The 25,584-nt window shown below is 40.0% G+C and overlaps 1 protein-coding gene across 9 annotated transcripts in view; it reads left to right on the top strand.

The window, feature by feature from the left end:
* The first annotated feature begins 706 nt into the window (after positions 1-706).
* Positions 707-25,584, top strand: part of CAPRIN2 (caprin family member 2) — a 42,815-nt gene continuing 17,937 nt past the window's right edge. For 3 of the 9 annotated variants that reach the window (XM_026070357.1, XM_026070361.1, XM_026070356.1), the window contains exons 1-12: positions 2,067-2,326; positions 4,295-4,357; positions 8,098-8,184; positions 10,554-10,792; positions 12,186-12,268; positions 14,344-14,508; positions 15,014-15,057; positions 16,448-17,293; positions 22,598-22,729; positions 22,935-23,022; positions 23,730-23,785; positions 24,419-24,529. In XM_026070357.1, coding sequence (XP_025926142.1) covers positions 2,081-2,326; positions 4,295-4,357; positions 8,098-8,184; positions 10,554-10,792; positions 12,186-12,268; positions 14,344-14,508; positions 15,014-15,057; positions 16,448-17,293; positions 22,598-22,729; positions 22,935-23,022; positions 23,730-23,785; positions 24,419-24,529 — 2,160 coding nt within the window. In that variant the 5' untranslated portion in view covers positions 2,067-2,080. Of the gene's footprint in view, positions 724-851; positions 887-1,209; positions 1,319-1,989; positions 2,327-4,294; positions 4,358-4,623; positions 4,761-8,097; positions 8,185-10,553; positions 10,793-12,185; positions 12,269-14,343; positions 14,509-15,013; positions 15,058-16,447; positions 17,294-22,597; positions 22,730-22,934; positions 23,023-23,729; positions 23,786-24,418; positions 24,530-25,584 lie in introns of those variants that run through there. The other 6 variants (XM_026070360.1, XM_026070362.1, XM_026070359.1 and 3 more) reach the window with 6 other exon arrangements.

Raw genomic sequence — 25,584 nt, 5'->3', positions numbered from 1 at the left:
GGATCATAGTTTCAGCAGGGACGTGCACGCACCTCTCCCTTATGAACAGAGCAGGGCATGGGGTCATGTCATGCCATATGTCCCTTTCCCATGGAGCAGGAGGCAGGCTGTGTTCTTCCAGAAACAGCTCCTTGGGGCTCTAAGGAAGTCATCAATCTCCTGGATAAAACCCTGCATCCCAGGGCACCCCCCTCCTCCATGGCGTGGCACCCATCACTGGGAGGACACCCCGCTCCCTGCCTCCTGCCAGGGCTGTCACTTTGGGCTCTCGCCCATGCAAGACTCCAAGAGACTCTGATTCCCCCAGAGCTCCATGCCTATAGCATGGAAACCCCGGGGCCCTCACAACTCCTAAATCCAAACTGCCCTTTCCCAAAGGCAGTCCCAACGTGGAGGCCCCCAGTGACCTTGACAGAGAGACGCAGCACGCGCGCGCCCCAACCCCTCGCACGCACCGACGGGTAACGGTCCCCCCGCCCCGAATAACGGACCCCCACCGTCCCCTCCCCCCGCGTCACGTGAGCCGAGGGGGGGGCGCGTGGCGGCGGGGTGGGGCCAGGGCGCGGAAGGCAAACAGACAGGCGAGGCGGCGCCGGCGATTGGTTGGCAGGCGGTGACCTCAGCGGCAGGCCCCGCCCCTCTCCCTGTGGCCGGCGGCCCGCGGCCGCTATATAAGGCGGGGGGCGGGCGGCAGGGCGGGCCCGAGCGTGTGCGGGCACTGAGGTGAGCGGGGAGGCGGGCTGCGAGCCCGCCGAGGCGTTATAGGGCCGCCCGCAGCGCCGCCGCCGCATCAGCTGCGACAGCGACAGCGCCGGCGGCGACCGCAGCGGGAGCGGCAGCGCCGGGAGGAGCAGGAAGGAGCAGCGGCGGCGGGGAGGAGGCGGAGGTGAATGCCCCGATGCCGCCGCCGCCCTCCTCCTCCTCCTCCTCCTCCCCCCTCCCCCCTCCCCGCCGTGCGCAGGGGAGGAGCGGGGCGGCGGGGCCGGGGGCGCCGCGCCCTCGCGGGGCGGCAAGGTCGGCCGGCGGGGTGAGGGGCTGGTCCGGGCGCCTCGCGTCCCCGGCCCGGGGGCAGGGGCCGGGGCTGCGCGGGGGAGGGTGGCAGCGCGCCTCCTCCCTGCCCGCCGGTGAGCCCCGAAGGCAGAAGTTGAGCGGGCATCCTGGGAAAATGCAGATTGTTTTTCCCTTTTTTTTTTCTTTTTTTTTCCTCCCCTCCTCTTTAGCTAATGTCTCCTGCGTGCTGCAGCCCCGTTGCAGGCCTGTGTGGCTAGAGGGCAGGCAGAAATGTAATGTCATTGCTTGGGGGGAAAAAAAAGTCGTTGTAAGTAGTTGGAAGATTGCTGTGGCAGGGCATCTCTTACCAAAAATTCTCTGTTCAAGGTTAAAGCTTTTACCCTGCCTCTAAGGCTTGTGTCTTGTCGCGGTTTAAGCACATTTTCTGGACTGAGAGTGTAGATGGAGACTGATTCCTCAAGGATAATGCTGTTGGAACTGAGTCTACAGCTGTAGCTTGCTTTAATAAGCATTTTTCCTGTCTCCACTCTTTAAGCGAATTCTTTTTAGCTTAAATGCTTGCTCAGGTTGCTGCTAAGGTCATGAAGGGATAAAACTAATCTAATGGGAGTGAGAAGAGTTGTAAATTTGGCCATACTGTTTCTAAATCTTTAAGGCTGGAGCCTGGGTGTGAGACTGGTAGCAGAATCTGCAATTGCTTGCTTGCAGTTTTTTCCCCTGTGGGTGATGTGTGCAGGAAATGAGCCTAGTTTTATATTGACACTTGGGTTTCTGGAATCATCCCCTATACTGCCTAATTCTGCCTATGTAAAGGATTTCTGGTGTCTGGATGGGTGGGGACACTTAAACAATACAAAGTTTGACCTGCTTCAAAATTCTTGCTATGGATATTTTGAAAGGGGGAGGGTGAAAGAGTAAAAGATTGTGATGAATTCTTCCTGAGGCTCTGTTCTGTGGCTCCATATTCTGTTGTTGTAGGTATGTGGTAAGAAAAGGAGTAACTTTAAAAAACAAAAACCAAACCTGAAAACTGAATGAAAGCAGTTTCTTTGCAGCTCTATCCATTTCAATGGTGCAGCTTTCCCAAGCCCCTTACCGTYGCCCATCGCCTTCAGGCCGGTCAGAGGAGGGGGAGGATAAGAGCATGAAGGCGGCCAAGCAGCAGATGAACCTGTCTGGGGAGAGCCAGCCTCCCTCTAGTCCCCTGCAGTCTGCTCTAAACTCGGCAGCCTCTCCTTCYCAGGCATATGAGACTTACATTGATAATGGGCTTATCTGCCTCAAACACAAGATCAGGAACATTGAGAAAAAGAAGGTAACTTAATTTTTCTTTGCTATGGCACATTTAAATTGTCCATTGTAAAATTAATGTTTAATGAAAATACTCTATTACAATATGTATACATAGTGAGCTTCTTAAAAATAATATATTATAAAATAATATAAAAAGACATGGGCATGGGCTGCAGTTCAGGCTTACTGGTGGCTTTTTGTGCTGTCTAGGTTATCTTTTAGAACCAGTGTATAGCAAAGAACAGTGTTCTGTAAACTTCTGAAAAACAGACTATTTGCACTTGACACTGCGAGAATAGTGTTATGGCTTCAGAGAACTGGGAATATACTAAACTATTTAACTGTACACCAGTTCTCTGCTGGTTTTGCAATGCACCTCCAATAGTTAACAAAGCTGACTGAATTTTCATCAGGATCAGAGATACTTCTTTGGACTGTATTACATCAGAGCTAACTTAGACCTGATTTGGAGATGGCTTATAGTCTTGCAGAAACCTTCATATTTTTATTGATTACATGCATCTAATACTAGGATGTAGAGATGTATGTAAAACTCCAAATTAGGAACACTGTTTACTCTGACTCATGGAAATGCCAAATTATATTAAATATGTATTGCCCTTCACTTCACATAGAATCTTTGGCTTGTCCTTTTTAAGTAGAGACAAATCTTACTAGAAAGGCTTTGGAGGCCTTCAGTATAAAAGCTCTTATCCTGATTTGGTTTCAACTGTTTTCTTGGGGGGAGGGGATAGTATTAGTAGGAAAAGGTACTAAGATAACTATGCACTTAAAATATTGTGGATCTAGCTGGTAAGGCATTTGCATTCTGAAGACTTTTCAGCAGATTCCCAGGTGACTGAAAGTTAGGACTATGCATGCTTTTTAATAACATTATTTTCTGTAAAATTAAGGAAATTATGGTGCTGTTACTTTCAGTACTGGATAAGCATTTTAAAAAAGCAATTGGTTCAATATATTGTGGATTCTAGCAAATGTCTAAAAAGGTTTATGCATGATCGCTTTTAGGGCAAGAGGAGAGACTAGATCCAACTTCTGCGTGTTTATTGGGGGGGCTTAATCCTCATGTAGGAAAGGCTGTATGACTGCTGGGTCCCATCTAAATGGCAGACATGGACTGTGTCATGCTAATGCATGCCTGTACTTTTGAATAATGTCAGATAAATTTGTTTTCATGTGATGAAGCAACTTTGTGTTGTGTGCTAATGCTATCCAAGGAAGCTTATCCTTGTGAATTTCTCTAGTATCTTTGTCTTGTGTGTATGGCAGTATGGCCTCACAAATGAAAACTGGCAGGGCTTACTGGAATATGTGGAAAGTATTCCTAGTCCTAGCCTTATATTGGTACTATGTCAGTAACTCTATATGGGTAGATACAAAGTAGTATATAACTTCATGGCAGTGAACTCACTGTTCTTTTTCCTGTGTGTATAAAGAAACTTGTAATATTTAACAACTTAGTTTAGCATAGTTTGCTTTAGCTTTTAAAGACTGTTTCAGTATATTAGAAATCTTTCTTCCCAGAAGACATTAGTCCATTTTCCTAGGAAATAGTATTATAAAATTTTGACATAACTGAAGCCAGATTTTAGCAAGGGATGCTGTGAAAAGTTAAGTAGGATTATTCAAGAATAGTGCTGGAAGTCTTTGGAGCTCTTAAAGATCCAGGGTTAATGTATTAGTATTTCTTCAAATGAGACAAAGGCAGAAAGTAAGAAATGAAAGATCAAAGGTATGAAAGGGAAGTAGGCTGCCTCGAGTCTGAGGTAGACAAAGTATTGCTATGCCTTTGACTTGGCAATGTTCCTTTCTCCTGAAAATAAGAGGAAACAATAAAATTCCAGTTCTGCTGCAGTATGCAAACTTATCCCAAAATAAAGAAAGGAGTATTTAACTTCACTCACTGTGTGCAATTTTCCACATTAGACAGAAATTGGTGTAACAAATTGATTTGGGTTTTTTTTTCCAGCTCAAATTGGAAGACTACAAAGATCGCCTAAAGAAGGGGGAAGCCCTCAATCAAGACCAGTTGGTAAGCTTGATAACCAGTTTTAACTTTGTTGGGGAGGGGATGGACTTCAGATCTTCAGGCATGTCAGAAGGATAGGTTGCTGAAGAGGATACTGGTGTAACTTCACAGAAGCCATGCCTGCAGACTTTCAGCAGTTTTTTCACAAAACAAATGGATAAATTATTGGTAGTTGAGCTGAATGGTGAGCCCACAAGCCTTGTCTCCTGCTTTAACCTTCATGTTGTTTAATGAAGTAATAAAAGGTCTTGTTTATCTTTGCTCTGTAGACTTTCAGCTTCAGTGCTCCTGCACCTATATTTCTTGATGGAGGTGTCCATATGCAGTTTATCTGCATGGCATTGCAGTATTCAAACACAAACCTCAAGACTTCTGAGGTAGCTAATCCTCCTGACTTCATCAAGAGGTATTATTTCAAATGGCCTGCTAGCTGTGCAGTTCTGTCAGTTATGGGTAGCTGTTAAAGTATGATCCATCAACAGTTCCTGTTGGTGAAGAGGAAGACTCTGCCCTAATCTGTACAGGATCTAAAGGCTTCCCTAATACAGCAGGAGTTCAGCTATGAGGTGTCGTTGGAATTATTCTCATGTCCTTCCAGCACTGCCTTTACATGGCTGAGAGTCACTATTACTCTTACATGCTGCCAGAATAATATGCTCATTTTGTACCTACGATAGCTATAATTTGGAATGCCAAAATGTAAGAACACTACTCATCAGATATGATAGGCTTCATGAAGCTAGCTTAAACTTGCTTCAGAAATGGTACTAAGCAGATACTAAAACAGTAGTCTGTCCCCACCGTCTTGGACTAAAATGGATTATAGAAAATTAGTTTGTTCTACATTATGAAAGCTAGCATTTCTTCAGCACATCTGGGTGGCTTAATTTTGCATAATCCAAAGAGTTTAAATGAGGCTCTTGGTTATCACTTTGGTCATCTGAGAAGTCATGTCTTTTAATGTACTTCATAGACAACTTAAAGTTCAATCATGTGATAAAGGGCATTGACACTTTAATGAGAGTGCTCATCCTGCTGATGAACTCCAAATATTTCATTGACTGTTAGCTTTATTTCAGTGTGTGGCAGTTTGAGAGAACAAATATTGTTCTCTTGCTGAGTTGCTTGTAAATGAAAACTAGTCATAAATGGGATAAGAGGGGAAATTGTAACTTAAAAGCAGAGTAGACCTATTGGAGTGAATGATCATTTAGCACTTTACTACTAAATCTGATGTAGCCTCTTGCCCTTGTAAGTGCAGAAGTAGAATGAATTTGATGGTTTGAAGCAGAATGATGACCTCTAAGTTCCACTAAAGGATTCTAACTAAATGTGGAAATGTGTGGGCTAGAGTCTGCTGTTGGGATTAGATCCTAGGTATTGAAAACAATCAGTTTTCTGTCACTAATGAAGTGACAGTATTGAACAGTGTTCTTCCTGCAGAAGTTTGATTAGTCTCAAGCATGTTTTTAAAGCCACTCCAAATTCATTATCTTTAGTAGACCCTTTGGACTATGGAAAGTTATCCAGTGAAAGTGAAAGATAAGTGGGAGACTAAAGAGGGAGTGAAGGATTCTGTAGATGTTCTTAATGCTGCTGCATGTATTTGCAAACAACTTTGGAAATTGTGTAGACAAAGATCGCAGTTACTGGTTTTCAGTCTTGCAAGCTGAGGTTAACTTTTAAGGTATTTTTAAATTAAGTTTCTGGAATATCTCAAACTTCTAAAATGAAGAACAAGATTCAGTCTTGCTGGTGAAGTGACCAATGATAGTCTAACTGTTCAGATGACTATTGCAGAAGTGCATATCAAAGACAACACTCAGCAGTCAACTAATACTCTAACTTCCCCTTTCAGCAGTTAAGATATGGAAATACTGCATTCATACTTTTTTCAGATGCAGTTTCCTAACTTATATACAAATACTGGGCTCTAGTATTTGAAGCTAGAGCAGAATTTAATAACCTACACTTGCCTAATGCAAAGTTTAACTGCATATAATGCAGTGCTACAAAGTTATGTCTCTAATGTAACTTCATGTAATCTTTTTTCATTGCTTCTCACACAGAGGTAGAAGTATACATCTGATCCACTTGTTTCACCAGGATCTTGAACTAAACTAATTACTCATGATGAATGCTGGCCAGATTTACTGGGTATGCTAGCCTTGGTTTAGGGAGGAAAAAAATTATTTCAAAGATGAGTAACTTCCAGTAAGTTAAATGTTCTCTCCCTGTCCATATTTTAACTGTTTTGCAGGCTGAGCAGACTTTCAGTATTGTCACTCAATCATTCTATTACTAAATGTTAATATTGAGTATATAACAAAAGAAAGCCATTGTGTTCCTGTGGACTGAGTTATAGCTTATCTGAGCAGTGGTAACTGTATTCTTGGTTCTTGATGTTTTAAGGCATTGAGCTTTACTCTGGAGTGTACATGGCCAAGGATACAATTACTGCAATCTGCCTAATAAGTTATTGTTAATTCTTGATGGGTCTTGTGTGTCAAATGTGTGGACACTAGGATCTTAAAAGCCAAATTCTCTAAGTACTAAGTGAACTTGCTAATTAGTTCTTTAAAATTACATGATAAGTAGTGTAAGGATGACTTAGAACTGAGTGCTTTACAGTAACTAATAGACTTCATTGTGTTAAGTAGCATTCATGTTTAGTGATGTGTAGTGTACTACAAATTAGCAAACACAAGTCACTGAACAATCAAACTGAGACTGCAGAGCAAATGAACCTGTAACTTGTTTTCCAGTTGCTTAAGAACACATAGATGGTGAATTTGCATGTCCCTGATCTTATTGGGACAGTAAATTAAGCTTGCACTACAGTAACTAAACACATGTATCAACATTAATATTACCTTATTTGTTGAAACAGCTTTGTTAGACTGTCAGACCCATTCTAGAACAACCTCTGAAGTATTATGAACTATACTTTGAGTGGAAAGAACATGTGAACATCTGAAACTGTTACTTCTCAGGCATGCCTTATGCTGCATGTATCTTCACATCATATCTGAAATACAGCGTTTTGCTATCTTGAGCTATCAGGGAGACTTATAAAATGAACAGACTTAGTGGGGAAAGGGAGGAACTCAAGATTGTGTATCAAAATGCTTTTAAGAACTTACTTTAGTCTTTTTGAAGACTGGAGAGTAAAATGTTAAAGCTGTTAATGGAGGTAGACTGCTTCATTTGTGGAAGTGAAATTTGAAGGACCAATTTCTGAAAGTATGACTGGTCTGATTTCTAAAGTTCATACAAATTAGTTACCTGCAAATGCTTTCAGCTAAGTATCAGAGTAAATGTTCTGTACTGAAATTGCCTTTTTCCTGTATTCCTTCCAAGCTTCCATATCAGTGTCTGACTTTAAATAGCTGTTTTATTGTTATTGCTGAGGCCTATGGGAACAAAAGGAAAAACAGAAAACGAAATAACTGATATGTAGGCTTTCCTGTTTTGACAGTAGTATACTAAGTATTGTACAAGATATTGCCTGGAGAGTCTAATACAGGCAAAATATTAGGGTATTTGTGCAGCTGAATCTTGAGTAGCCATGGAAGAATGATATTCTAAACTGTCTGTAACTGGTACTTTAAACCTAGAATGGAACATATCTTAAAGTAAACTTCAAATGGAAGTACCCACTAAATAACTAGCTCTCAGTAAGAATTTTTAAGTAGCATGGCTTTACGATAGGATGTGTTTTATTTTTACCTATTCCTTTGTAGGAGGCAGTGGAGAAATATGATGAAGTGGTACACAACTTAGAATTTGCCAAGGAGCTTCAGAAGACTTTTTCAGGTCTTAGCCAGGATGTAAGTATAAAAATGCTGTTCCCTGTGTTGTTAAAAGGTGACTGTGACATTTGTGTGCTATAAGCTTATCCCCTTTAGAAAGGATTGTGCTGCTCTTCTAATGGTTATGTTCATATACTAGTATGCAAAATAGTTGGAAGTTTTTATCTCAGATCTCAATATACTTAAACTGTTTGGGGTAGTGATTACAGCAGAGTGAATATTGACAGCTTTGTGTATCACTGGCCTCTATAATATTTATTCACTGTGTACCCCCATAAGAACTTGTACTCAGTAAATCAAGTCATTGGAACTTGACTGTGCTTGCTAGGCGACTCCAGTTTAGCCTAGTTTTGGTCCCCCAGTATAAGAAGGATGTGGATAAACTTCAGTTAGCCCAGTGGTGGGCTTCTGGATGGTTTTCTTCTGCCATGAGATTCAAGGAGAGCCTGGAGGAACTTGGCTTCTTAAGTCTGGATAAGCAAAGGCTTGGTAGAAGATATAATATTAGCCTTCAAATACCAAAGATTACTGAGGGGATGGAGCCAGACTTTTCACCAAGGTACATGACAGGAGAATGGATAGTTACAAATTGAAATTGGTGGTTCAGACTAAATAGGAAAATTGTTACTTTGAGGATAATTAAGCACTGGGACAGGCTGCCTAGAGAAGCTGTGGAATCTGTTCTTGGATGCTTTCAAGACCTGACTACACAAAGCTTAAGCCATCTGGTCTGGATTCAGTGCAGCCCTGCTTTGGTCTGGAGGCTGTGCTAGATGACCTGCCAAGGTCCCTTCCAGACTCAATTTCTTTGATCCCTTTTCAGCAAGGGGAAGTGCTGGGGTTAACAGTAAGTCACTTTAGCTTCTGTAAGGAATACATGTTTCTAACATTTTACCAAAATGTGAGGAGTTTGCTGCTTCTTACTTTGCAGTAGCTGTCTCCAATTATGGCAAGTTATAGATTTACAGCTTTGTTTAGGACTTTATTCAGGGTTTAAAGCACTATGTACAGTATTTTTATGAAAGCAACATTTTATTTATTGCTGAAGAAACTGCTCTGGTCTCTTAGTTCTCAAGCAAATGCTATCCTTATGAAAAGATCTGATCTGAGGTAGTGCTGGGGATCCTAAACATGATTAGTCACTGCTCTGGCATTGTCTCTCCCACTTCTAGAATTCTGAAGGGCTGGTAAATGGCTCTTCAGTGTTGGCTGAGACCCAAACAATTTTGCTAGAGGCCTCTCTTGTGTATATATGCTAATTCCAGGTACTGCTTCAAGGTTTATTGTACCATGTAAGCAGAGTCCTTTCAGCAGTGTTGCAGCTTTGGGTTCTCTCAGTTACTGTATGTGAAGCATGAACTATTGTGTATATTGTTTGAATGTTTAAAAAATACTGGATTACTTCATATTGCTTTCATATGGAGCTGCCTGTGAAATATCAAATGCAGGATTGTGACCTTGTTTTTTTTCTTTAGGTGTTTACTGAACAAATCTAGCATTAACTTCTACCAGTTCATATTTGTTCTTGAACTTGTGTTATAAATTAAGGCTAAACTATTTTGCATCCACTTTTACCAATATGGATTCTATAGCCAGTACTCATTACTGGAAAATTAGGGGCAGTTCTTGCAACAGCATCCTTATGTTCCTTTCAGTATGTTCTAGAAAGCTGTGAATTTTCACAGATCTTGCAATGAAACTTAATGCCTCATACTGAGGCATTCTAAGTTCTGCAGTTATTTGAGTAGCTTCTGCAGCATGATTCTATTAATATGTGATACAAAACTTCTTGCCAAATCTGTGGGAGCTGTGTATGTTATCTGTGTGACTTCTGTTGTCACTTATTTAATGAAGTGGTTCAGTCTTGTGCCAACAGAAATAAGGGAGTAACTCTAGGATTCTGCTGCATCCTTTGAATCGAAATGAATAGGTAGTTGAAGTAACTTCTGCATCACTAACAGCATGTGACAAATTTTCAAAGCCTAGGTGATCATTTACTTGTGCATTATTGATTTGTGCACTTATCAATTCCTTATGTTCAGTTGTGAAAGTAGCTAGAATAAAGCAACTAGCAATCAGTATTATGCCATAATCAAGATCTAAATACCTTAAAGGCATAGTACAAGTGAGAGTGAAACCACCGGTTTCCAGTTTGACTAAAGCTATATGTTTAGAGTTGAGTGGAGGTACAGGAGCTCAGCCAGAGGAAGAACTTCAAAGGTCTTGGGTATCTGAAGAAAGAATTAGCAACTTCTGTAATTTTGCCAAGGTGAATAGTTATTTTTATCAATGTAGGATGATCAATACTAGAACTCAGTGTTCTTTATATTGTAGAATCCTATTACTCAGCCATTGTGTTTAATTGTTGAATTAATGTATTCAAATAGCTGCTGAAAGCCCAGAGAAAGGCTCAGCGAAGAGAGAGTCTATTGAAGCTTGAAGCAGAGAAGAAAAAGCTGCGTACAATACTTCAAGTCCAGTATGTGCTGCAAAACTTCACACAAGAGCATGTTCAGAAAGATTTCAAAGGTGGTGTGAATGGTGCAATATACTTGCCTTCTAAAGAACTAGACTACCTCATAAGATTTGCAAAACTGACATGTCCAGAAAGAAATGAGAACCTGAGGTAAGTTCAAGTTTTTTTGTCTAATTGGTATGCTACACTCAATACAGTAAGTGTCCTCTATTTGACACTGCTGTGTCTTGAAATATTAAGTTTTGGGACACTAATTAAAATTCTGTTCCAGTATACTTACTCTAACAGCTGTCTGAGATTGGGAGTGTAGCAGGAATACCTCATACTCTGAGCCTTAAAGGAAATCTGTGGTAATTATGACCCTAGCTGTACAAGTTACAGATACAAACCCTGGTATGTTATGTCTTTCTATGAAAAGAACCACTCCAGTGCCACCATGAGGCAGGAAGGCTGGCATGCTGTTTCACTGAGGCCTCCACTGTTTGTGAAATGAACTGCAGTAAATACAGAACTGTTCCATATACCTGATGATACAGTTCTATTCCTTGTTTCTGAAGAAACATGAAGTATTAGTCCAGAGGTTCTTACTCTCATCTTCAAAGCAGTTCAAAGAATTTGACTGAAGAGGCTTGTGATACCTTAGCATTAAATGTCCTTTGTTTAAAGGTAACAGGTTGTCTCAACAGATGTAATATGTGCCAGTACTAATTTGGCATCATGCCCACTATGTGACCCCTTTTAATATTTAGCATGACCACTTGGCTGTTTTATAACAGTACAGTAAGAATTCCATTTTTAAAAAAGGAAAAGGCTGTCATTAGGTTGTAAGCTAAAACATCTTATGGACAAGTGTATTTCCATACTCAAACATGATTTATGTTCCTAAATTTTTGTCATATGCTCAATTTGCCTAATCTTTGCTCTTAAAATTAACTCTTAAAGGAGAGCTACTTGTAAAGAGCCACAGAATAGGTGTTTCTCATCTCAGTGAAATAACTAGTTCTAGCTTAGAATTCTGATTACACTTTTTGTGAAAGTGTAATACACAATGCCCTTTAGGACACTAAGTTTCATCATGATGCACTTAACTCGTAGTGTACATGGGTGGTAATGGGCCTGTGTCAAAGTTTCTCAACAAGTAGCAGAACAGCAGGAACTGCTGATGGTAGCCCCCGCATGTGTGCATCCGCTAAAAGTCGTTAGTTGCTAAAACAGCAATTGTCTCCCTGTCTGGGAACCCTGGCTTGGAATGAAGTCCAGCCTTATGGCATGATTTGGAATAGTACTAGGCTCAATCTGTCTTAATTACCAACAGAAGAACTTACGCTTGCCAGATGAAATCATGCACAAATTATGTAGAAATCTAGACGAATCCTTTTCCATAGAGGATAATGGACTTGGGATTCACTCTGCAAGTATACTGCTTTAATCTGGAAGGCTAAATATTAGTCAGTATCTAAAAATGAAGGGTGGTGGTGGGATACTACAAGACTAGAAATTTCAGCTATGATTCTATCTGGTAAAATTGTCATTTGATTTAAAGTGTTGAAGACCAGATGGAACAATCATCTCTTTACTTCTGGGACCTTCTAGAAGGCAGTGAGAAACCTGTGGTTGGAACTACATGTAAGTGTCTCATCTAGAAAAAAATAACTTGGTTCTAAAACTTGAAGTTTGAGTGCTATTTTAACATACTAAAACAAATTAACATGGACATAGAAGTCTACTAGATTGAGCACTTTCAAGTGCTCTTTGTTCTAAATTCTACTTTATTAAGTACAGATACAGTAACTATTCTGCAGTAACAGTCTTCCCCTGGGAAAGGGATCCACTTTCTTTTGTGGGTACTGATGTGCTAGCATCTCTGGTGCATGTGCCTAGATCCTTCTAGGACTAATGATGGTAGTAATTCAAAAGCTGATGCATGAATACCTTACAGAACCAGGAGAGGGAAGCTTTTTGGGTAGCTCTGTGCAAATGAGTTAAGTTTGTAACACTGTTCTCAGCCATGAAATGCTTAGTAGTTCAGTACACTTCTGTGCAGTACAAAGCTTCAGTGGCCCCAGAACTAAAGGTCCCTAGCATTGAAGATTTTCTTATCTTGTAGGAATTCCAGGTTCATACCTGTTGTCTGACTACGGTGCTAAGACACCACAGTGAGGGTAGAGGCATTAATGGCACTTGCTGTGATCTGTAATCATCCACAGTGCAGTCTCACTTTGACCTGTTGGAAATGTCTTCATTTCTCAAGCACTCAAATCTGTAGGACTCTTTACGTATTTTCTTCCATCTGATTTCTTTAGTTTTAAAAACCCTGCTTGTAAACTGACATACACAGAATGTATTTCCATTCTGGTTTCATGAGCTTTTCCTTCCTGCTTAGATCTTGTCTGTGAGGAAACTGCTTACTCAGAAACTGCAAGTTGTGTTGTCTTTCCCATTGCAAGCAGACTTTGCTTGTGCTGTTTATTCTAGTCTTGTAATGGCTGTGTGGCAGTAATCTTTCATTTGTCACTGACAATAACATTGTTGAAACTGTTAAACCAGAGCACTAATGTACCCTATCTAACACCCACATATGGATAGTCAAACTGACAACTAAATGTTAACATTGCTCTTTTCATACAGCTATAGACAAAGTGCAAGCTGGCCTTGTAAAGCTACAAGCTGGTGGCTTTTGTCTCATTTCTGTTAGCGTGAACAAACAGTTGCCTGGATATCTTGGGCTCCATGTTCTTGTTTTTTCTGGCTATCATCTAAACTGCTTCTGTAACTATTTTGCCAGTATCTCTATCCTCCTTCTAGTGACTGTCTTGCTTCCTGTTGTAAGCCAGCTGAACTTTCTTTGGGTAAAACCATTATGGTTTCTTATTAGCTTTTATTGTCTTGGAAGACAACTTTCTATATAACTCTCAAATTCTAGCTACTCTTCTTGTTCATTGGGTTGTTGCTGTTGATGGATTGATCTTTCACTGGTGAATATTCATCCTGTTCTCAAGGCTGCCCTGCCTCTAGCCCCTCTGACACAATATCTAGTATTACTGCTACTTTTGAGGTCTTACTCTGTACTCAAAGCTGCTGTCTGCCTTTTTGCATAAAGAGGAAAACTACATAATCATCTGCAGGGATACAGTGAAGTTTCTTTTTGTACATGTGAACTCTACTTGATTTTCCCCCCCTCCCCCAGCTTCAGCGGATCAAACTCAGCCTGGGACATAACCCTGCTTTTCCCCTGTTCATTTTTGTGCTTCTCAATTTTTATTAATTTCCTCCCTAAACACACCATCCTACCATTAAGAGATCTGTGGGGCAGTTCCATAGTGTCTTTGGCTAGCTTTACCCACATTAGTCTGTACAATATGCTTTTAGTATCAACACTGGTTAGTTTATAGATGGTAAACAAATCCCTTTCTAAGTAAGTGGGATACCACATGGCCCTGTGTTGCTAATACTGACCTAGTGTGTGCTTTTAAGCACAAGCTGCAGTCTTACCTCTGCATTGCAAAGATGCCTTCTGCTTTAATATATGAAGCAGTCTAACAAATCCTTTCTTTTACTAAAATGTTTGACTGCTGTAACTCAACAAGACCTGAGATCTTGAAGTTGCAATTTATCCAAAGTGAGGAAGTAAGGAGTCAGACCTGTAATCTGAACACTTAATCTGAAATGTTCATATCTTAATGGATTTTTTTACTCTTCAGATAAACACATGAAGGACCTGTTATCCAAACTACTAGACTCTGGTTACTTTGAAAGTATTCCGACTCCTCGCACCACTGTGTCAGTAAAAGAATTGGAAGAAGAAGTAAATAGAAAATCTGAGAGGACAAGGCAGATGTCAAAAGAAGAGTCTGTCAAAGAATCAGGTGGAATATTTTAGGGGTTAATTTCTGTTTAATGTTGGGATAAGCTTGAACTGAGCATTGACTTTGCATAGCTTCATGCTAAATCTAATCCTCTGCTATAGCTCACTTGCAATACAGTAACTAAAACTGAGCCTGAAAGGCTTGCAACCCTATTCTGATTAATATAATAGAAAACAATCTTACTGATGGTAATAATAGGATGGGTTTGTGCCTTTTGAATAAACCTCTGTTGAAGCTGTGAGAAATGACAGGTGTAAGGAGTATTATATATTACAATAATCAAATTGTGGATACTTCAAAATGTCTCCAACTCTAAAATTCAAGTGTAAAAACCTAATTTAACAAAGCTTGTCTAATCATCTCATTTTGAATGACAAGCTGAGCTTTCCGAATATCTCATTTAGCAACTGGTATTACTATTCTAATTGAATTAGAGACTTGCTACTGTGTTTAATTTGCCTCTTTACACTTGATCAGTTGAAACAAATTAACATCCTTTCTCTAGAATCCCTTATGGAGCTTATGAAGTCTGAAATACAGCCACAAGAGGTAAGAATCCACTAACTGCTTTACTTTAGTATTGTTACTTATCAAACTTAACTGCACTTCTGCAGTCCTTTTCTTAAACTTCAAAAGGGAGTCTGAACAACAGCTTATGTCTTGCCTCACATAGGAAGCATTAAAGACTTAGCTGCATTTCTGTTTCTAACACCAAATTTATGGTTTCTCTGAGGTACTTGGGGGTAAATTGGGAGGGATCATGTGAACAGTGTAATACTTTACTGTGCAGGAACATGTCACGGAAGAAACCAAAGCATCAGCCTTGAAGTGGAAACACTGATTTTTTTTTTTCCTATGTATTACAGTATAGAGAAAATACACATTTACTAGAGCTGTCTCTAAAAGCTGAACTTACTGCAATAGACTCAATGTTGGTAGGGTTGAGAATGATGTAGACCTTACTGATTTGTCAGAAAAGTAGGGTTCCCTAGACAGAATCTTGTGTGCACAAGGGTGTATAGACTTGTTTAAACAGCCCTTCAAACTCGAGGTACTCAAGCTTCAACTCACAATATCATGAAAGCTATTAGGCTTAGAGCAGAAGGGAGGATGGGTGTCCTTTGGGAAGCAGATATGCTGATGCTTAATGCTGAATCCCTATTTCCCAGATATCCCACTAGAGGGAGTACTTTAGAACAAGCTTTTGTAATCTACTGTAACATTATCTGATTCGAGTTTTTTTTTCTGGTGACTTGTCAGAAAAATCACAGCCACTAAGTCTTGTAAAGCCTACACTTTAGATATTTACTTCCTGTTTATGACAAAGTAGAAACTCAAGAAAACTTGAGGACATCTTATAACTGAGCTGCCAAATTTGCTGAGAATAAGCACAGACTGGAGTTCAATCCAGTTGTACTAACTCTGAGGTCTGGCGACCTGTTTTTAAACTCCTATTAAGAACAAGGAGGGCTGGCTATACTTGGTTACTGGAGTTCCAAAGGGCCAAAGATTTTGGGAGAGGTGGTGCTGCTATTTTATCAGAAGAACAGCTACTAATAAAGTACTACAGCACTTTAGATGTTATTTAGGATGAGAATTACCTTCACAAAAATTGCAACTGAACTTGATATGGCATTGCCTATGAACATCAGTTAGGACAGAGAATAAGGATCATAGGTTCACTCAGCTCTGGCATGTTTCCCTTTTGCTGTTCAGGACTCTTTCATACTTCTGGCATGCCAAGAAAAACTAGTCAGTGACTGCAGTGTTGTAAAACAAAGCTACAGCTGTCTGCACAGTTTCTATGGCTAGTGCTTAAACTGTCTAGGTTCTGCTTTTGGCCAGAAACTTTCAGTAGCTGGGTGACCTAACTTAACTGACCTGAATTGTAGCAGCAAAATGTTTTTTGGGAGCCATTAAGTTTCTTTGGTCTATATAGTTTCTCAACAGGCGTTATTTGCCTGAAGCAGAGTATTCTGTCAAGAAGAAGCCGGAAGAACCCAAATCTTGGGAAGCTGAGTGTGCTAGAAAGCAAGAACCTCCAAAGTCCTGGGAAATGCTTGTTGATATTGAAGAGCAGGAACTGAAGCAGAAACAGGAGACCTTAAAGCCTTGGGAATCTCGTGTTAGGCAGCAGGAACCAAAAAGACCAGAATCTCCAAAGCCTTGGGAAACCCGTGTTAAAGGGGAGGAACAGAAGCATGAGTCTACAAAGCCCTGGGAGGCTCGTGTTGAAGAGGAAGAACAGAAGAAGCAAGAAACTCCAAAGGCCTGGGTAGCACGTGTTCGAGAGGACCAGGAATCACCCAGACCTTGGGTAGCTAAGGTTAGGGAAGAGCAGGAGCAGAAGAAACGGGAGTCGCCTAAGCCATGGGTAGCAAAAGTTAAGGAAGAGCAGGAACAGAAAAAGCAGGAATCTCCAAAACCTTGGGTAACCAAAGTTAAGGAAGAGCCAGAACAAAAGCAGGAATCTCCAAAACTTTGGGTAAGCCAAACTAGAGAGGAACCAGAACAAAAGAAGCAAGAGCCTGTGAAATCATGGAACATGCATGTTAGGGAAGAGCCAGAGCAAAAGAGGCAGGAGCCTGTGAAGGCTTGGGCTGCCCATGTTAGGGAGGAGCCAGAACAAAAGAAGCAGGAGACTCAAGAGGCTTGGGAAGCAGCTGACAGGCAGCAGCAAGTGTCATCCCAGCAGTTACAGAATCCTCCGAAGTCCTGGGGAGCTGCAAGTGTTGGGCCAAAGGAGCAGATGGGGCCAAAGAAGTTTGATATGGAACCCAAAGAAGTGAGTTGGCATATGTAGTATTAACTGTCATAAGCTTTTGGCACTAGTGTATTGGACTAAAGCTGCATATTAGCAAAGGCTTTATAAGGTGTATTTTGTAGGCCTATACTTAGACCTCCATTTCATTCTTGCTTTGGGGAAATAAAGCTTAACTGCCAGAATTGAATTGTTTGAACAGCAAGACWGTCCCCTCTGCCACTTACATCATGCAGTATTGCTGCTTTTGAGCCTTGAATAACTGCTTTATGCATAAGGCAGAGAAGAATGAACTTAGTTCATTCCCAACTATTGGTTCTGTCCAGTGTTACTACTACAAAGCAGTATGACTCATCCAGGGATCAAATACTTTGTCTGTGACTGCATACAAATAGCACTTCAGTAATTTTTAGGCTTTTGATTGAAATAGCTGCTAATTCTAGAGATGTCTAACATCTAGATCAAGCAACATCAACTGTACAGGAGCTTAAATATGTATTTCCAGATGGTTGCATAAGCCATAGTGCTGTCCTGGAGATTCTAACAATTGCATAGTTTTAAAAATGTAAAATGTGACAGACTGTTAGGAAAGCAAAGGTAATGTAAAGAGGAGCTATCTGTACTCAGGTAGCTACAATTGATGCCATGAAGATGATAAGCAAAGCAGAGTTCAGTTATGTCATCAAGAGCAGCATTTAATCTAGAGTTAGGGGAATTAAACTCTCATACAATGAGAGCTGTCAGCACTACTGCCTTGTTTCTGCAAGAAAACAGAAATCAATTCTCTCGTATTATTCATAGCAAATGATTAAGCTTAATCCTTGTCAGTAAACTTGGCATAACTGAAAAATGGATGTTCTTGTATCTAGAGGCGGGAGCGCAAACAGAAGGTTGAACAGGAAATAAAAAGAGTGGGTAACATGCAGCACTGGGTAACAAAATGGGTGTAAGGTGTTTCAGCTTGACTGATCTCTCCCTGAAGCTGACTAGAATCATGTGTCCACTGGTGGAGGTGATACTGGTGCAAAACCTGGTTCTTCCACACTAAGCAGCTCTGAGCACAAGTAGGTGTTGGGTGCCTAACTATGCATGGCCCTACTGTAATTGGAACTATTTTCCCTAAGCATTTTAAGATGGTTTGAGTTTCTGGTGTTCAGATTAACTTAAAGCTTAAATGCAAGATATTTCCTAATGAGATGGGCCTCTTATTTTTGTATAGGATGGAAAGATGGATGGCTTGAGTGGTGGACAAAGCTTTGCAGTAAGGAAAAAGGAGGGGCTGCAGTCAGTTGGAGAAACTTGCAAGCTGCCTAGGAATCTTCATAGTAATGTGCAGGTGTGCAAGTCAGCCAAATCAAACAATCAAATGTTGGAATGTAAAGTTGCTTAAAAGTTGACTTGCTGAATGAAGTAAATGCAGCATATTTTCTAAGTACTCCAAAACTTTGACCTACGTGGGAGTTGTTTTACTATAGTGTACTTGAACAGAAGGCATCGGCTGGCTTTATTTTTGCTTAGTGGCTTTTGAGAAATTGTAGCATCAAAAGCATGCTGAATGATTAAAAGAATGTAGTGTATTTGTCAACCTCATTAGTTCCTACAACCAGTTTTCTTAAAAAGTAAGTGTCTTAAGTCAAACTAAGTACCCTAGCATTACCTATGAGCTCTGTGTGTGTGTATATGTGTATATATACATGGTGAGAGAGAATATAATTAGTAGTCAATGTTTTAAACTTTTTTGGATAATGAAGCTTTTCCCTCACATGAGCAAAGGCAAGAGGAGGCAGTGGAGTTCTATAGCTGGCTTCATTTTACTCCCTGGGAGAACCTATGAAATGACCTTGGGCAGAGGTCTAGGTATGGTAGATAAAGGCTCATGTCACTTCTGTACTCTGGAGCTGTCACTGAGCCTTTCTTTACTCCCTGGAATAAATCTGTTAGTTCTGAGACATCTCTTAATGAACTTCCAGGTTTCAATATGTCTCAAAAGATGCTCATTTAACTAAATGTACTGTAACACCTAGTAGTTAAGCTGGGCCTATGAAAACAGTGAGTTGATGCACAGATCTATTAAATTGTTATTGTATGTAAATATTTGTGCAACCTGTGGACAAGCAAATATGGTTATGGCTGAATTTGTAGCCTTCTCTGTGAAAGCAAAACTGAGAAACTTTGTGCTGTTACCCAGTAAAGTTACTCATACCTGCTGTGAATGCTGCTCTAGGTAGGAAGTGAAGGCTGACTGTTTTATCTACATGGCAGTGCTGATCATTGTTGTGATTCAGCTCAGGTGTCACCACTCTAGCTGATCTGGTATTCTACAGCTGACTGTCCTAATGAGGAAGGAGGGCATGTGTCTTAGAATGGAGTTTTACTAATATGTGAGGTAGCTGGAATGTATATTAGAATAGTATTGGTATGTATGAATAGACCTTTAGTATCTGAAAAATATCAAACTTTAACAAATACCTAACACTTGGGCATTTTAATTAATAAAATTCCAAAGCTGGTCAAGGCACATTGGCCAGCCTTGTCTATTTGCATTGGTTTAGCAGATCTAAAAACAAATTGTAGGTATTTCAACTGCTTTTCTTAGTTCTCTGGAGATTCCCAAGTGTTATACAACTGCTGTAAGTAAAAATAACTTTTGCTGAATGCATAGTGTTGAAGTTAAGGTCTAATTTGTCATAATAGTAAGTCTCTGAAACCTGAACTTGTATCAGTGCTGTGTAAAACTCTAACCTGAATGCTTCTTGAAGCACTAATGTTAAACACGTAATGTCAGCAAACATAAATTTATATGTAAGCTGGACTACTAGGCTGCTGAACTCTATGAAAGAATCTGCTGCCAGCCTGCAATTACTTCCAGAAGCATCTAATCCTAGGCTAGAAAAACTTCAGTTTAGAAACCTCTGAAGAATCTTATGTACTTGCTCTTTTTCAAAGCATCTTCCTTCATGAAGGCACAAAACCTGAAGTACTCCATTAACTTCCTAGTGCTTTTTCATATATATTCTATATTGCACTTACCTTAAATATTTTAGTTGGAGCAGTAGCAAAACAACAAATTCATATTGGGTAAGGGCACTACAGCTGTTTCTGGTTGGTATATTTTAATATATGAAGGAAACAAAGCAACTTTGTGGGGGGGGAGGTGTCTGTTTCAGTGCTGGCTTAATGCCCTAACATTGTGTATGTAACACTGTATGGTTCTTCCAGTTGAAATAAAGCTGTGAGCATAATGGCATACAGCATGATGTCAAGAGTATCTGGGGAGGGAGATGACTATAACAAGTAGCACAAGCATGCAGAAGCTTACAGTGGCTCATTTATCATTGTCAAAGATACAGTCTCTTTCTGCTTCCATCCCCTTGAGGCTGTTGGTCTTACTTGATGTGTTTAATGTGCTAAGCCCAACTTAGGTAGCTAGTGGACAATCTTAATAGCTTTAGACACTGCCAGACTTAACYTGGTTAGGTGACTTAAAGGTGAAAAGCTTCTTCTGTTACCAGTTGCAAACATAGAATGTGTTTGGTAATTTGCATCTTAAAGGGTAGTGAGGACAAGAGAAGCATTTATCAAGCAGTTTGCATAATGGGCTTATGACAGCAAGTATCTTAAGATTATTTGTGCTTATAAGTGAGGGCTAGTAAAGTGATGGACAGGAATATTCACATTCCTCATAATTAACTGATAGCTTGTTAAGTTATATTCTTATTTAATCATAACTTTTGTCCTGGACTTGGATCCATAATGGCTTTAGTTCCTGTTTGTTGCTATAGGAAACTTTGCAGCAATATAAACTTGTGTACAGTCAGTAGTAAAAGTTATTTTTTATGGATCAGAAATCCTAATTAAAATAGCATACTTGGAAGAGTGCATCTTTGTATTACGCTTCTAGCTCTAGAATAAAATAGCCAAATTTCTGACAGCTCAACACATAGTTATCATGTGTGCCACATAGATATTGGAACTGGACTCATTCAGAGTTAATGCAGTGCTGCATGTACGTAGATTATGCTTTGTGAAGCTCACTAAACCCTGCAAGCCTCTTGTGCATGTTACAGGAATTTCTGCAAATGCTAGCAATTAGCTTCAGATAACTGTTGAAGAGGAAATGCAGGGGTGATGCATTTCTGAGCTAGTTAGCCTAAAACTGGACAAAGTAGAGCATTTCAACTTGTTTTGAATCCAGCTTGATAATCAGAATGGCATGACATGTATACCCTTCTGCCATATTTTTTGTAATGACTTAGTACAAATACTTTAATACTGTTATACACTGTATTAAAGTAGCAGCCTCCTATTAGAAAGACAAATGTGCCTTTGCTTTCCATACAGTGCAAACACCTGTTCTTGTGTGCATCAGCATTTGGACCAGTTGAAATAATGCAACTATTCTTTGTCTTCTGATTTGCATCTAGCTGCAGAGACAAACAGAAAAGCAATGAGTCTTTACAGAATCATTAATTTGTAGTTTTAAAATAATAACAAACCTACTTTTCCCCCAAGCTACTCTCAAAATACATGTTAGACTATCTAGAAAGCAGTCTTGCATGATTGTCACTGCAAATAACAGGGCTTCTTTTTAAGGAGTCTGTTTTGACTTTCTGGTACCTTAGACTCATCTGTTCTCTAATGAAATGTTCCCCCTTTAAATAAGGTGAAGTGAGAATCAGTTGGGATGAGCTCTTAAGGACCATCTGAAACACTTAAGCAGAAGCCTGTGCTTAGCAACCATGTTAGGCTCCCATGAGGGGGCACAGGTGTAGGTTTCATGCCAAATTTCAAAAAGTTTAATGTAATTTCTTGCAGGAGCTGGTGCATTGAGAGTATCTGGCTCCTAAATGCAAGCACTTGGATCTAATGCCAAGTAACTTGCTTGCAATGTATCTCTTAGGTGCAGCTTCTTCAGAATCTCTGGAAATGCTATCCCAATAAAAGATCTGTACTTACTGGCACAGGCTCTACTGGGAAGAAGTATGTGTTAAACCTTGTAGTGCAGTTTGTTTTTTAATTTGTCCTGGCCCTCAACTTAAATGTGTTTCTTTAAATGGAGGTGCTTAATCTAACATTAAATGCAGATAACTTATTGCCTTATGCTATTTGGCTATCAGAAAACAAATGAATTAATTCTGTGGCTTTAACTAATTGTGGCAATAGTAAGCTGGTTGTTATGAAGCGAAAGCTTGATTCAGGAAATGTCAATAACAGCGCAGAGCTCCTTGGTCTGTGGTGTCAGACATATCTAACTTGGTCTGGAACTATGTTGGATAAGGCAGCTTGTCTGTCTTCCAGTATTTTTAATATCCTCTTTTTCTTTATTAGGTGCCTAAACCTGTACATCAGCCAGCTGCAGAATTTTGCTCTACTTCAACTCTTCCAAAAGATCCAGTACTAAGAAGGGAAAAACTTCAAGATCTGATGACTCAGATACAAGGGACTTATAACTTCATGCAAGTATGTGTTGTCCCCCACTGCTGCTGTTGTAGCACAAAGCTCTGATACCTACTAGATCAGGAAAAATATAGTGCTGAGAATGCATGTGTGCACTGAATAAATGGATCTACCTGTACTTAGTTAACATCCTCATTTGACAAGATACTGTTTCATCTATATCTGGAATTTAGTGTTTTTCCTAGCTGAGGATTCTTTTCTTTTTAAGGAATCCATTCTGGATTTTGATAAAGCTTCACCAAGTGCCATTGGTTCATCCCAACAAACTTCAGTTACTCCAGCAAGTAGTCCTGTAGGTAGGTAATAACATAAGTGCAAACTGTATGTAAGCTTTTGAGAATACCAACAAGTTTTGCTTGGACTGTGGATCAGTAGGCCAAAGGGGGAAAACAGCTTGTCTAATTAGCAATACCAGTGTCTGACATAACAAAAGAGCAGCTTGAGACACTCTCACCTGTTTAAAGTGCTGCTGGAGATGGCTTAAATTGATTCATTTGTCTGGAAATGTAGTTCTTGTATAATCACTGGCATATACATCTGATGTACCCAGCTGCAGAATGGGCATGCTATACTTGTGTGCCAAATCTGTCTAGACGTGGCATAAATAGATGCAAGCCATGAATGAGCTCAGGATAAAGAGCAGTTATCTAGCTGAAGTTTTCTATGATGGGCCATGATAAGAAACTGCTTATATGGGACTTAAGCTGGTTAAGTCTGTTTTATAGCTTATTAAATGTTTAATTGCTCCTGTTTTATCTAGACAGTGGTTATCTATCTTAACAGAAATACTTCTATCACTGAATACCTGCTGTTTTTTGAAAAACTGGTTTTCAAATGTGTGTATTTTGGTGGTGCTGAATAAAGTCCAAACACCTGCAGTGCATAGACTAAAAATAGTACATATCTTCATACACACTGCTCTCAAAGTTCATGTTGAAACTATATTTAGTGTTTTTGAACTTAAAAGCAAATATTGCTTGACTAATTCATTACTCTTTTATAGCTTCAAAAGAACAAAAACTGCCAAGTCAAAGTGATTTTCTTCAACAGCCACTCCAAGTAAGTTAAGGCTGCTCTGAAAAGGCAAAGTGTTAGCCAGAAAATAATACTACATCTGTTACCAGTAACTTCTATATCTCAATTGTTTTTTGTATTATCAATGTTTTTTAACATTCTGTATAATTTGAATTTTAGTAGCTTGCAAGTCTAAGATCATTCAAATGCTGACAGAATTGATTTCATTTTCTTGTAGCAGAAGTGAATATTTGAAATTTCTTGAAGCAAAACGCTTTGGAGGAGATGTGCTGGAATAGTTTTAATATTTAACCCATAGATTCAAGTCATAGCTAATAGTGGTGTGCTGCTTTTCCAGATAATGCACATCCACTTCAGTTTTGTTCATGTCTCACTTGTACCAAAGATACAAGGTCTCAAACTTCAACAGCCATAGTTGAAAGTTAACCTTAAGTATTGTGCTCATGTCACGCTACACTGGTTTTAAATAGGTTTACTTGCCACTAGTAAGAATTCCTAAGAAATGTAAAGACTGTAACTGGCCAAAGCATGTAGGTGTGTTGGCTCCTGCTTCATTCTGAGGTGTAGACTTTGTTCACTTATTCCCAAAGTGTGAGTCTCAAGGAAATATTCCAGACAGCCTTTCAAAACCTTATCTCAGATTYCTCTTCTTGCAAGGCTGCTGCTTCTCCCATGACATTGCATGGTTCAAATACTTCCCTAGCATCTGCTGATCAGACACTCTCCGGCTCTGAAACTGAAGATTTGGTGACACCACAGACAGCACAGGTAATATTTCTTGGGGTTCACTGGCACTCAGATTTCAGATAGCCATCCCTCACTGAAAGTTGTGGTGGGGCTTCTCCTAAATGACCATACTTGGACAATGCACAGGAACAGAGCACAAGTAACAGTGACAGCATGTCCTCTGTCCTGTAATACTTCAGGATGGGTTTGAAAAGTTTCCTTCCTGATAGTGCATGAATGTTCTGAAGTGAACAGTTTGCCCTGTGAAATGGGAAGGGTGTGGGATGAAAGATGCAGGCTAGAAAGTGGTGTATGTGTTCTTGTGGGAACATGTGAGCAACATACTTGATTTGGTTAGCACAAAATATCCCTTCTAATGACAACATAGAGACTGCATATTTTAGATAGTGTCATAAAATGACACTCCTGTATAAGACTGTTCTCTCAAGCAGTAGTTGAAGAAATACTGCAGTTAGCGTTCAGGTATATTATGGTTGAAAACACTGTTTCAATTCATGCTTGTGCAGAACAAAGTCTTACTGAAGAACTCTTGCTGAAGTATGTTGTGTTCAGGAAAGCAGTGTGGTCTTTCCCACTGGACTCTCTAATACTGTGTAGGATGTAGGTTATAATGGGGAAGTGTTCATGCATTTTTCTGGTGTTTCTTGTTGATACACACATTCCAGTATACTGTACATTATATAAAGGAACAGGGGTAAATACTACATGTATTCAACTCTACACCTGTCAAGACTGCTATGTTGCTACCTTTGGATCAGCATTTTGGCCTCATTCTTGACAGTTTCTATCACTTTCAGTGACATCAGATTTCTTGTGTTGACAGGGATTAAACCTGCTGTTTTAATATGTATCCAGATCTGTTGTGCTATAATGTAGGACTCTTGATTTAATAGCATGTCATTTTTTTTCTAGTTTAGTGTTTGGAATTCAGGTTGCTTGTGCCTGGCTCATCTCTGGTACCTTAGCTTTGAGGTGATAGCTTTCTCTTCCACAAACAGCAGGAGGATTGTGGACAGCACTAAAAGGATAGCTTGATCCCTGCACAATCAGGAAATGCACTCCATACTGACACTGCA

Source organism: Apteryx rowi, unplaced genomic scaffold (assembly GCF_003343035.1).
Source record: "Apteryx rowi isolate R43461 unplaced genomic scaffold, aptRow1 scaffold_31, whole genome shotgun sequence".
Taxonomy (NCBI): domain Eukaryota; kingdom Metazoa; phylum Chordata; class Aves; order Apterygiformes; family Apterygidae; genus Apteryx; species Apteryx rowi.
The sequence above is the reverse complement of the archived record's forward strand: the minus strand, read 5'-3'. Positions and strand labels throughout refer to the sequence as shown.